Raw genomic sequence first — 12,730 nt, 5'->3', positions numbered from 1 at the left:
CATTCTTGTACCATATATCTATTGGCAGGGGTCTTGCTTTGGTACTATTTGTAACGAAATCTCTCCGTTTTGCATAGGCTAAACCCTCAGAAGGAATTCTCAAAGTGTAATCAGTGCTGATCACTCGGGAGTGAGTCTCACTCATCAATCATATACAAATCTCCCATCTTTCAATGTAGGATTTATAGTGTCCTACAGATGGAGACCCTCTACCTACAACAAAGGATGCGCCAGCACCACGTCATTCATGCCGACATGAATAATGTGGAGATCCGAACTTTAGATAAAATGAATCTTATTTGGCAACGCGTGAATCCTAATTTTTTAGTTAGTCGCCCTTTTATTTGTGTTTTATCTGGAAGAAAGAGGAGCAAATCAAGTGCCGCATCAACGTAAGACAGCTGATCTTTTTGGTCTCGAATGGAAAAGGACATATTGTGATATTTTTTTATTACGATGCTGACTAGAAAACGAATGTGATTGATATGAAGAAGAAGCATTTGGTGGGGGTCATGTCTAATTATATGTTAGATTAGGGTTCAGACATAGCTTTACACTAATTGAACCTTTTGTCTATCTCTAACTATATAACAAAGGTGACACTTGCATGGATGAGGATCATATCTTCACAGGTGTAAACATCGGATTTAGGGGGTAAAAAGAGAAAAAAAAAATCTGTCCAATCAACGCTAAACATGTCGTACGAATGTTGATTCGGTTATAAAGTTTTTAATTTTTCTAATTTAGTCTTCAACATTTATGTGAAATTTCCAATTTAATATTTATGATTAATTTTCGTTGAAAATCACTAGTATGGTATTGTACTACGTAAGACATTCGGCAATGACAAGACCGCCATGTTAGTGAATTCCAATGAAAACTGGCCGAAAGGACCTCATTGAAATTTCACACAAAAGGTTTATAACTAAATTGGTAAAATTGAAAAGTTATAGGACTACATTGGTATCCATACACTGATTATGTTTTTCAAAAATAAAATTCACAAAATTAAGTGGTGGACAACTTTGCTAGTGTTAGGGATATCATTCCGTAAAATAGGGTTAATATTTAATACTTTATTATGTTTTATATTCATGGAAAATTGTCCAAAAAGTTTTAAAATACTACAATTTTTGTCGATTCAATCATAAATTTTTTAATTATGAGGTGGCTACATGCACCAATCATGTAGTGCCTTGTGTTTTGCATTAGTCATATGAATATTCACTAGGAAATTGCAATTGATTTCAATTAATTTAAATCTATAAAGAAAAAGATAGATCTAATTTGATGTTGCTGCTCCATGAGGCATGTGTGATTAATTAATTTTTTCTTCTTTCTCCTTAAGAGTAAGAATTCCTAAAATATTATAAAACAATTTCCATTTTTTATAATTAACGTATGCCATTATGTATTCGGTCCAAAATTAGTCCATTGAATCTAGGAAATTTAGGAAAATCCCCAGTTCACCATCTGTAATGATACTTGTGCTATTTATTTTTAATTACCGATATCAACTTCCTTAACTTGTGCTTAAGGAGAAATTAAAAAGAAGAAGCAGCGGAGCAGTTGTTGGTGCTACAACTCCTACTTGATAAATTGCAAATGAGCGAACATTTCAAATGTCTTTTCAATCTCTCCTTTTGCCTTTGTTTTTGGGGTACACTACTTATTCTTCATGTCGACTTTTGCAAGTGGAAGTAAGGGAACAATAACACAATCAGTCATAAATCTGTTGTACGAATTTAAATTCGATTATATATCTTTCAATTGAACTAATCTACTTTTAAATTTTATAGTGAAAGTGCAATTAATTCTTCCTCACGAAGGTCTTATATCTCTAAGGTGGTGATTCAGTCACTATTCTAAGTGTCATGGTCAATGCCATAACATGAATAAACTTGAAAGAAATGATGTTTTTTTTTTTCAAAATTTTCTGATTTTATCATCTTTTTTGGGAAAAGGATGGTAAGGACGCGTTTTCTTATTAGAATTTTAAGCCGTTTGAAAATTATCTAAAATATTTTATTCTGGAATAAAATTGCATTTGGTACTATGCTAAAAATTTCTACTCTAAATCATTTTCTTTTAATTTTTACATTTTTTTAATACTTTTTTCTTGTTTTTTCTTTTTTTCTTTTCTCTCTCCTATTGTTCTTCTTCAAGTGGCCGATCGTCGGTCCGGCAACTGACCAGACGAGAGTTGGCGACCTCACTGGAGCGTCGCCGGCCCTTGGTGAGGCCGGCCCTCGTCGGTGGCCAGACCGGCCTCATCGGGGCTGGGCAAGGCTCGCTTGGCTATTGGCGAGGCTCGGCCGCCGCCGTTAGGGGTGTGCATGGTCCGGGCGGGCGGTTCCCGACCTAGAACCGAGAACCGCCCACTAAGGACCGGTTAGAAAAAATTAGAACCGGATCCACCCGTTTGTTGCATGGATCCACCGGAACCGGACCCCTGGGAACAGGACCCGGGTCCGGCCGGTTCCCGGGTGGATCCATGGAACCGATCTTGACGCAAAATAATTTTGGTTTTCAACATAGAACGGTCTCGTCTATGAGTTGGGAAGGAGGGGAGGAGGTCTATGGTCGGGTTTTCAACATAGAACGGTCGCGAAACAATTTTCCGCGGCTATGACGGGTGGCGGCCGACGCAAGGGGGCGTCAACGCTCGGGGAGAAATCGAAATGGCGATAGGATTAGGAGGAACCGAGGAAGAGACAAAGAGAGAGAGAACCGAAGACAAAGGGAGTGAGGAGATGAGATATAATCTAGGGTTTCTTTTAGTAATTTTTTTTTTAATATTAAAAAGGTTCCGGTCCGGTCCGGGTGGGCGGATCCGCCCATGGAACCGAGAACCGGACCGGTACCCACCGGTTCCGTAAAATTGGAATCGGGAACCGGACCGGTTCCCTCAAGAACCGCCGGTTCCGGGCGGTTCCGGTCCGGTTCCGAGCGGTCCGGGCGGTTCCCGGGTATTTTGCACACCCCTATCGCCAGTGGTTGGGCTTACCTCCGAACCTCACCTTGGCTTAGCGAGCCTCCGGCGAGTTCGCCGAACTGGTTGTCATTGACTGACGATGGTGGGCGGTAGATAGCAGATGGCGGCGGATGGCAACCACAGCGGCGGCAGTAAATGAAGAAAAAGAAAATGGAGGAAGAAGAAGAAAATGCTTGATTTTTAAATTTGTTCTCGATAATAAAAATCAACTTTTATTTTTATTTTTTATTTTGATTCTATTCCAAATTTACTTTCGAGAACAAAAAATTAGAAATTTGTTTTCAAGGATAAAAAATTAGAAATTTGTTCTTAGGAACAAAAATTTTACCAAACATAATTCTATTTCAAAATTACTCCCGAAAATAAAAAATCAGAATATATCACTATTTGAATGATTATCACTATTTGAATGACTATTAAAAGATCCTAAGTTCCCCCAGGAACTCATTCATTCTCCTCGTCTCCCTCCACTCTCTCTCTCTCTCTCTCTCTCTCTCTCTCCTCTTCCGTCATGGCCGCTGCCGCCGTCGAAGTCGTCATCGGCTTCTCCACACAACCAACAATCATTGCGCCTCATCCCCACTGTTGGTATATATAATGTATTTTCATCGATATTTGTGTCGAGGCTTCTTTTCAACAATTTATTGTGGGCATTTATATCTCACTAACAATAGTTACAAATAAGTAGCTATGCTCTAGGACACACTTCTTTAAATTATAGGCGTACTTTCCATACCCGAATAATAATTATCTGGAGCGAAGTTACAATTTTCGAGGTTATTGGGATAATAAACCGTCACTCAGTACCAGAACCATCGCTGGACATTAGATTTGATACTTATGCTCCAACTGAAACGACGCATTCTTCCGTTTCTCAACTGCATCCCTCGTCAAATTTTTCATGGCTAGATTGTCGAAGACCATGGCCAATTAGCAACGATCCTCATAGACAATCTTTTATGTGTCAGTCGTCAATCTCTGCATGACAATCTTCAAGTCGATTGCCTAAAGACAATCTCTGAAAGACAATCTTCAAGTCGATTGCCTCGACCGACCCTTACCGCAATCAATCGAATCCATCGTCCTTCCGACCGAGAAAGTGGATCGTTTTTTAGCGTAAACAGGGACCATGCTTTCGTTTCCATCCCTCGCCGAAGGTTCTCCAATCAGGGAAGGAGGGGAAAAAAAAGAGCGGGGCCTCCTCGATGGGACGGCCTCGCTGATGATGCTACACGAAAGAGGCCGGACGGAGGAGGGGGGTGAGGAAGATCTCTTCGCTTTTGCACAAGAAACCAAACCTCCGTGGGGTTTTGTTATTCTTTGCTTTTTGCTCTCTTTTCTAAGTGCGCGCATCCCCCACTAAATACGTGAAACAACTCCAAAAGGAAAACCCAACAGCGTCCCGAATGCGGGGGCCCCGCCGCTGTCGGCCGGTCGCCCCGTTGGGTTGCACGGAGAAGGACCGATTGATCCCATCTTTTTCTCGTTCGTTCGTACAGTGGGCAAAACATTGTCCACCATGCTTTACCGTCTACTTTCATACACTCCCAAAACCCATAAAAACATCGACGAAAAAGAGGAACCCTAATTCGGGCCACCAATCTTCTTCGACAGTTTTGCCCCGCCACCGGCACCTAATTACGGGGCGTCGCCACAGGGATGACCCGCTGATCGAGCCAAGACGTGCTCGCGTCGCGGTCCGAGGGAGACACCGATCGAGCCAGCACGTGAACAGGTGGCGATACTTCTGGTCCACCGGGTCCGGGAGCTTGGTCAATCTGGGAATCATCGAGTGGCCTCTGTTTCAGGAGGCCGAGAAAACACTCTAAAAAGGCAGATACCGGTCCTTCCTAAGCATGCCGTATATAGACAGCACGTTATTGTCGTTGTTATGGCTGTTGTTATCTTTCCAACTAGGATGGGTAGAAAAGATATATGAACCACTTTCGGTCTTCCAATTTATAGGGTTCCTTCCTGCCGTTCCTGGTGACACACCCTTTTCTTATCGTTTGGTAAAACCATAACCTTGACATCTACAACATGAGTAACTCTCACATGTTTGGTATAGTAGAGGACACGTCTTCACTTCAAGACCGGGCGATGATGGAAAGTTTAATTTACCCGAAAAGACATATAAGGAATATAAAGAAATTGTGAAAATCGCATTAGGTGCGAAGAATATCGATACGAGAGATCGAGTGGTGAACCAATTAATTTTCTTATGCCACTTTGTCAAAAGGCTAGAGAAAGGGGTCAACATGCAGTCTCAATCATACCGCAATTCCAATTAATGCCCATATCGAATTTTTAATTTTAGGGACTCCTAATAAGCCTTTTATCTAATTTTTAGGATTTGATGGTACTAACTGCATGAGCAATAGATGTACAAATGGGAGCTCGAAAGAGGCACGTGCCAAGAAAAGAAAAGGGAAATCCAGTACTTAACCTAGCAGCCCCTATTCCCTATCTTTCGCTAAACAATTGGCAGCTGAGCTGCCACCGCTCCTTCACTGTTTACCATCGTCCCCGCCGCCCTTCGCCCCCACCCCACCCCCACTTCCACACTCTCTCTCTCAATGTCTCACAGATTATCCCACCCCACATAGACCAACTCATTTGATCCTATAAAGAGGGGGGGGGGGATCAGGAATCATCTGCATCATCTGCATGGCAAAGCAATAACTCATGAACAGGACTCTTTGTGTGGACGAAATAGCTTTTCAACGTTTATGATCTTCCGGTGATGTAAACACCCCCAAGTTTTAAAAACTCTTTTGACATATAGGGGGAGTCCTAAGTTGGCATCTATTGACTGAGGTGGGGTTGCCATAGCTCAATTATCATTTGGACCATTATCTTTCCCCCTTCCAAGAGAAAAAAATCAAAGCAAAAATCAATGTGATAGCAAAGTGTGCGCAGAACAACGTCAGAACTTACCTTATCAAAACGCGCACATTATTAATGTTGTAGGCTCAAAAATCAAGCTTGCTGCTATTAACATCATATGCTCATCAACTCGCAGGTTTCTTTTCCTCTTTTTTATTCATATTTTTTTGGTGATTTTTTTTGCTTTTCGGTCTCTCTTTCAAACCAGGACCCCACCCAGATTGTCAATGTCACTACTCATCGATTCCCATTAATCAAAACTTCCCACCAAGAAAGAAAGTAAGAAAGGAAGAACGAAGGAGGAAAAAAGGATCATAAGTTCAGAAGAATCCAATGCTGACGATGACCCTCAACTGCCCAAGAATTGAAACAACTTCAGCAGGTTTAAGTGACGAAATCCCACCTCCACACAAAAAATAAGGAGCAAAAAAAAACCATTGACTTTCATCTCGCACGGGAGGAACAAGTGTTTCATGCATGGTCATGGGTAGGACCATATGTCATCAATGCATGTAGAGGCACCTCTCGTTATTCTGGTGAAAACCAAGGGCAGTCGTTCAATCTTCCACCCACCCCCCCCCCTGTTTTCTCCATGATATGAATGTATAAATATGCTGTTCAGGCTAAGGATGAAGATGCCCATCTTTTGATAACGATCCACTTACCATCATCTTCTTTGCTGCTGCTGCTCCTCCTCCTCCTCGTCCTCTTCCGTTCTTTCCATTCTTCTTGCTTTTCTGCAGTCACTTTACTTTTGAGCAAATATTCTCCCTTTTTTTCCTTACTTTACTTTATCATAATCTGTAAATTCGACCGCTCTCGATATCAAAATGGGGATTGTGGGAGCCGTACGATGTGGCGTATAAAATAGTGTTTGACCAATAAAATAACGAAAATCTTGGGGGGTCGCCCCTGTAGCAAAAGGAAAAAAAATAATGGTGTGGCAATGATGAGAAGGATGGACACCGGTGGGCGCAGGATAAGCACGTGGGCTTCGCTTTTCCATTAGCACGCTCTCCGGGACAAAGGTTAGAGATTTAGCTTGAAACCCTTCTCTTGTTCTTCTTGAATTTTACATAAAAGATGGAGAAAAAACAAAGAAGAGGAGGAGGAGAAAAGAAAAAGGAATAATTTTTAAGGGGGGCATAATATATATTCTTTTCCTGTTTCAGGTAGAATATCTGCAGTGAATGATTGTGGTCGGTTTCCCCTTCTTGGGAGTGCCACGAATCCAGCATTTTCGGGTTGGTAAATCTCCTGTCTTTCTTCATAAAAATTCCAGTCTTTATTCCTTTCTGGGCAATTTTGGATTCTTGGGTTTTTTGTTCTTCTTCTTCTTTTTTATGTTTTAAATAAGCTGTGGTGAATGATTGACTTGGTGGGGGGAATTGGAAGGTGGGTATCGGATGTTCGTTTGATCTTGATGGGAGGCGGGTTGATTTTCTATTTTTCGCATGTTTAAATCCAAGAAAAGAAAAGGAAAAATGGGGCATGGAATTTGACTGAAAGGACATGGGTCTCGTTTGGGGCTGCTGCGTCTTGACTTCGTAGGTTTCTGTCACCTTTACTCCGCCCTATTCATCCACCATAATTTCAATTCCCTTTATTTAACTCATAAGCAACAACACTTGGCCCTCCCCACATACCAAATGGTTAGCACTTGTTGCTCGGTTCTTCTTGGAGAATTCTCTTCCCTCTCATGACATTTAGATCCTCTTCTTCTCTCTTTGCTTAGGGGGGGCAAAAGAAGCAGACAATTCACAGTTTGTTGAAGTCCAGGGTCGTTGCTTCGGCCATTTAATTTCGAGTTGGCTTGCTGAGTTGGGAATTCATCGAATCCAAGCAACATGAGAGAGTGGACTTGACTCTGGTTTGGTCTCCACAAGCTCTCTCTCTCTCTCCTTTGGCTGGAGGGAGTCTCAGATTGAGTCTTGTGCAGCATCGGGAGTAGCAGAGTCTCCAGGTCCTCACATCTTGTTGCGTACTCTTAATTGGATGATCGAGTGAAAGCTAGAGGGAGGATTTAGAGTAACAAGTGAAATCATGAAGTTTATGAAGCTCGGATCTCGGCCGGACACTTTTTATACTAGTGAAGCAGTGAGGTAACTGTGGACTAGACTAGGAGTGAATTCTCTCTTGAATTTTCTTCTTCAAGTTTGTGGAATTGGAGGTTGAGCTCATGAATTGAATTTCTCTGGATGCAGGTCAGTGTCTTCTGAAGTGTCCAGTGACCTCTTAGTACAAGTGAAGGGAAGCAGATATTTGCTCCACAAGGTAATTGCTTTTCAGATTCAACATCCTTGAATGAATCTTGAGCCTTTTGCTTTAAAGGTGATTCCGGAATGTCTGTCTTTCTGATTAAACTCACTGTCACTCGCAGTTTCCCCTGCTCTCCAAGTGCTTGCGATTGCAGAGACTCTGCTCGGAGTTGCCTGAATCATCGCAGCACCAAATAGTCCAACTTCCCGATTTCCCGGGTGGTGTTGAGGCGTTCGAGCTGTGCGCCAAGTTCTGCTATGGGATCACCATCACTCTAAGTGCCTACAACATCGTTGCTGCTCGATGTGCCGCTGAGTACCTCCAGATGGCTGAGGATGTCGAGAAGGGCAATCTGATATACAAGATTGAGGTCTTCTTCAATTCATGTCTTCTCCACGGTTGGAGGGATTCAATTGTGACTCTGCAGAGCACCAAGGCCTTCCCTCTGTGGTCTGAAGACCTCGGAATCTCCAGCAGATGCATCGAGGCAATTGCGAGCAAAGTCCTGACGAACCCGTCGAAGGTTAGTCTATCTCATAGTCACTCCCGTCGAGGCCGAGACGATATGTCGTGTAACGGAGCTGAGAGCCAGAGGCATAGATTGGCCGCGAAGGGTTGGTGGGCTGAAGATCTAGCCGACTTGGGGATCGACCTATATTGGAGAACTATGATAGCCATAAAATCCGGAGGAAAAATACCCTCCAATTTGGTCGGCGATGCCCTGAAGATTTATGCGGTTCGGTGGCTGCCGAACGTATCGAGAGCTGGGAATGCGAAGAAGCAAGCCGTATCCGACTCAGATTCGGACTCTAACAGTGAAGAGCTCACTTCGAAAGACCGGCTTCTTCTGGAGTCCATAATTAGCTTGCTTCCTGCAGAGAAAGGTGCGGTTTCATCCAGCTTCCTGCTGAAGCTCTTGAAGGCAGCAAACATCCTAAACGCGTCTTCTTCTTCGAGAATGGAACTGGCCAAGAGAGTGGGGCTCCAACTGGAGGAAGCGACGCCGAACGATCTCCTAATTCCTAATCTGTCGCAAGCGAACGAGAAACTGTACGATGTGGACATAGTGATGACAATTGTGGAGCAGTTTATGTTACAGGGTCAGAGTCCCCCGACTAGCCCTCCGAGATCGAAGCTCGTGTGCGAGAGGAGGAGGTCTCGGTCGGCCGAAAACATCGATATCGAGTTTCAGGAAAGCAGGAGGTCGTCTTCAGCATCGCACAGCTCAAAGCTGAAGGTAGCAAAGATCATTGACAATTACTTGCGAGAGATCAGCCGCGATGTTAATTTGCCGCTGGCAAAGTTCGTAGCTCTGGCCGAAGCGGTCCCGGAATTCGCAAGGGTAGATCACGATGATCTTTACCGAGCCATCGACATCTATCTCAAGGTAAATGACGTCAAAATAGGTAAATGGCATCAACAAGCTTTAGGTCCGACAATCATTGTCGACATAGGTTATAAGTCATTGTCAGCAGTAGATGACCGACTCTCTTGACCTTTGGGACTCTTGCTATTGTTTCAAACTTTTCATTGGCAGTTAGGATTCTGGCGGAAGTGGACTTATGTCCCTGAAAAATTTATTGAAAAAGGGGAAAATAATTCTGACTTCAATTGGTCATGTGGTGGTGAGTCAAATAACCTTGACTATGTAACTGAAATGAATTCATAGTACTACTTCTGCAGCGCAATCTTGGAGTATGTCATAAGACTAGGTTCACCGTTTAGCCAGATTTGTTCCCAAGATAGGTGAAACTTTGTACAATCTATTTTGTTCTTAGGACACATTTCTTTTTTAGCCTCACTCACTTTGGACAATCCTCATTGCTAGCTCTGAATCCTGATGATGATCTGACTATATGTATTACTTGTTTTATCTTTTACACAGGCACACCCGAATCTGAACAAGAGCGAAAGGAAGCGTCTGTGCCGAATCCTGGACTGCAAGAAACTATCCATGGAAGCCTGCATGCACGCAGCGCAGAACGAGCTCTTGCCTCTGCGGGTGGTGGTGCAAGTCCTCTTCTTTGAGCAGGCACGAGCCACGATGGCGAGCGGTAAGGTCACTGAGCTCCCGAGCAACATCAAGGCACTCCTGGCAGCGCACGGCCTCGACTCCTCCAGGCCTCCAGCACCATTGAGCACCACGACTAGCATCACCCACGAGGACCAGTGGAGCGTCTCGGGCCTGAAGTCTCCTAGCAAATCAAAGCTCTCGACGTTGAAGATGAAACTGGCTGAGGATGACGACTTGGACGACAACGATGACACGCAACAGGACAGAATGTCCAGGAATTCTCTTGTCAAGGCTTTCTGCGCAATCCCGGCGCGGCCCAAGAAGATGTTCAGCAAGTTTTGGTCCAACAGTAGAACTACTGCCAATGATAAGAACTGAGTGAAGAATGAAAATTTTTTTGGGTCTTTCTCCATTTTGGGGATGGTAAAGTTAAATGCATAACTCATACTCTGCCTTGTTCTCTCTCTGTTTTTTCCTTTTCTTTTTTCTTTCCTTTTTCACCCTTTTGCCAAAACCACATTTGCCTTGTAACCTTTAGGAGGAGAGACACTCTTGAGAGAATCTCAATGTGCATTGTCAATTAGCATAATCTATTATTTTAATAAGGTGGGAGAGATCTTCACATCTCAGGACATGAGGGGGAGAGAGCCAAAATCTCCTGATATATCTTCTTCTTTCAGATAGCTTGGTTAGGATTATTTCATAGGGGACTCTTAGTTGTACATTGCAGCAAAAAGCGTGGGGGAGGGGGACCGAAATTATTCGTGCTTGTTCATATATAGCTGTTGCGACGCCTGTTGTCTCTTGTCTTTTCTCTTGCAAAGCTCAGTTGGATCCTCAGCTCTCTGTCTGGAAATCTTTTCATTATTGACGATGCTGTCTTGCATCTGACTGAATTATTGCTGATCATGCAGTAACTTTCATGTGTTTCCTTCCAGACCCTCATGCACGCGTCCCTCTTTGTTTGGACTTTGCAGAGCCCCCTGAAACTGGGCACCTCGAATTCAATTCATTTCAGTCGGTTGCTGTCTCTTTCTGTATCGACCTTTCTTTGTCACCACAAAGTACTGTCATTTATCGGTCCTGCTGACAAGCAAAGTGGTATTCCTGGGAAGTTCAGAACAGGCTGTTCGGTCCATATCTAGCATGGGTGGTGAGGAGGACTTTTTCGTAATACAAGAGGGCCGGGAAGGATGCATTTCCGGTGAATCAGTTATCGTGCCCATGATAAACACTGAGTAGCCAATGGCGGGCAGGGGGAAAAGCAGAGATGAGAATGTTGAACTTAGGAGGTTAATATGGCTAAAGCTTTTGTCCCAAGCCACCAATCATTTTGTCAAGTTAGATTGGTTACACGTAATTGAACTCCTAAATTATATAGTGTACCAGTTTAGTAAAGTCGAGCAACCAGCAAGTCGTATCCCCAATTTTATGAGAATCTATAGTCTAAAACCGAGTTTAAGGATGTGTTTGTTTTGGGGAAAATTTTATGATAGAGGGAAATGATTTCCCAAAAATCATTTTTCCAGAAAGTTGTTTATCATTTTCAGATTGGAGAATTTATTTTCCTAACTCTAAGCATGCATGTTTCATTTTATTGTAATTTGTTTTCTAGCCGAGTGATTATTTTCAACAAACTAAATGCTTGAAAATCCAAAAAATTAATTCGCAGATGATTCTTTTGCTCAAACAGACACACCCTAAATTTAATTTCCTCCGAATAAAATATCTTACACGCCACCAATGAATATATAACGTACAACTTCTTGTTGTGAGTACTCTCAAAATTACCATAATTAAAGAAGGAGAAGATTTGAAAACCATCTCCGATTCCACCATGACCGACCTTCCATCTTTGAAACTTACATCTTACCGGACAAAAAGACCCAATTGCTAATGACCAATTTAGCCTCCTTCAAGAAAGAATCCAAGAAAACCTTAAGCTAATAGAAAAAGCTAATTAGACACTGAGTAGATAATAGTAATCGATGGCAGATTAAATTTGAAGTCTAATGTTGAAACTCATGATACAAATGTTGATGCGGATGCAAACTGTTGTGATCGCAAAAAGTGAGGGTGGTTTCCGAAGTTAGGAAGTGACCATGTATATTTATGGAGAACTTTACAAAGTTCACTAGAAGTTCTAAACCTTAAATATATAAAGAAATTCAGGTAAAATTTTTTTAATAAGTGCAACAAATCCTAAAATATCAACCAAGTCATTGTATCAAAATTTGCATATGTGTAGACTGAGAAATGCTTACATTGTAGACCCAAAATGCATTTTTCCATAGGGGTGTTTATGACTTGATTTCAACCTCTAGTGAGGAAATCTGATTTGATTACATTATCTAAAGGGTTCGGGACTTGATTACACTTTCAAATAAAGGTCTCAGTAATCTGATCATCGCGCTAATTGAAATTTAGGGTTTGTTTACATCAACACACCGGGCTCTATCTTTGAAATCGTGCTACGGGGGCAATAAACATACGTGATCATACCAAGTTGTTACGGATGATCGAGACCATCGGTTACATGCAATTATGGAAAATATTTTCAAAAGCAAAGGTTGGCC

At 42.5% G+C, this 12,730-nt stretch overlaps 1 protein-coding gene across 7 annotated transcripts; it reads left to right on the top strand.

The window, feature by feature from the left end:
• Positions 1–6,505: 6,505 nt before the first annotated feature.
• Positions 6,506–11,568, top strand: LOC104414137 (BTB/POZ domain-containing protein At1g67900). 7 transcript variants are annotated; one of them, XM_039315357.1, is made up of 7 exons: positions 6,506–6,909; positions 7,054–7,125; positions 7,617–7,983; positions 8,086–8,155; positions 8,262–9,527; positions 10,026–10,577; positions 11,132–11,568. In XM_039315357.1, the coding sequence occupies exons 3-6, from the start codon at positions 7,925–7,927 to the stop codon at positions 10,530–10,532; spliced, it is 1,902 nt and encodes a 633-aa protein (XP_039171291.1). In that variant the 5' UTR covers positions 6,506–6,909; positions 7,054–7,125; positions 7,617–7,924; the 3' UTR covers positions 10,533–10,577; positions 11,132–11,568. The 7 variants fall into 7 exon arrangements, with proteins under 7 accessions (XP_039171291.1, XP_039171292.1, XP_010023466.2 ...); XM_039315358.1 differs by having other exon boundaries at positions 11,093–11,568; XM_010025164.3 differs by lacking the exon at positions 11,132–11,568 and having other exon boundaries at positions 10,026–10,963.
• Positions 11,569–12,730: the final 1,162 nt, after the last annotated feature.

The sequence above is a fragment of the Eucalyptus grandis genome, chromosome 6, assembly GCF_016545825.1.
Source record: "Eucalyptus grandis isolate ANBG69807.140 chromosome 6, ASM1654582v1, whole genome shotgun sequence".
Classification (NCBI taxonomy): Eukaryota; Viridiplantae; Streptophyta; class Magnoliopsida; order Myrtales; family Myrtaceae; genus Eucalyptus; species Eucalyptus grandis.
The sequence above is the reverse complement of the archived record's forward strand: the minus strand, read 5'-3'. Positions and strand labels throughout refer to the sequence as shown.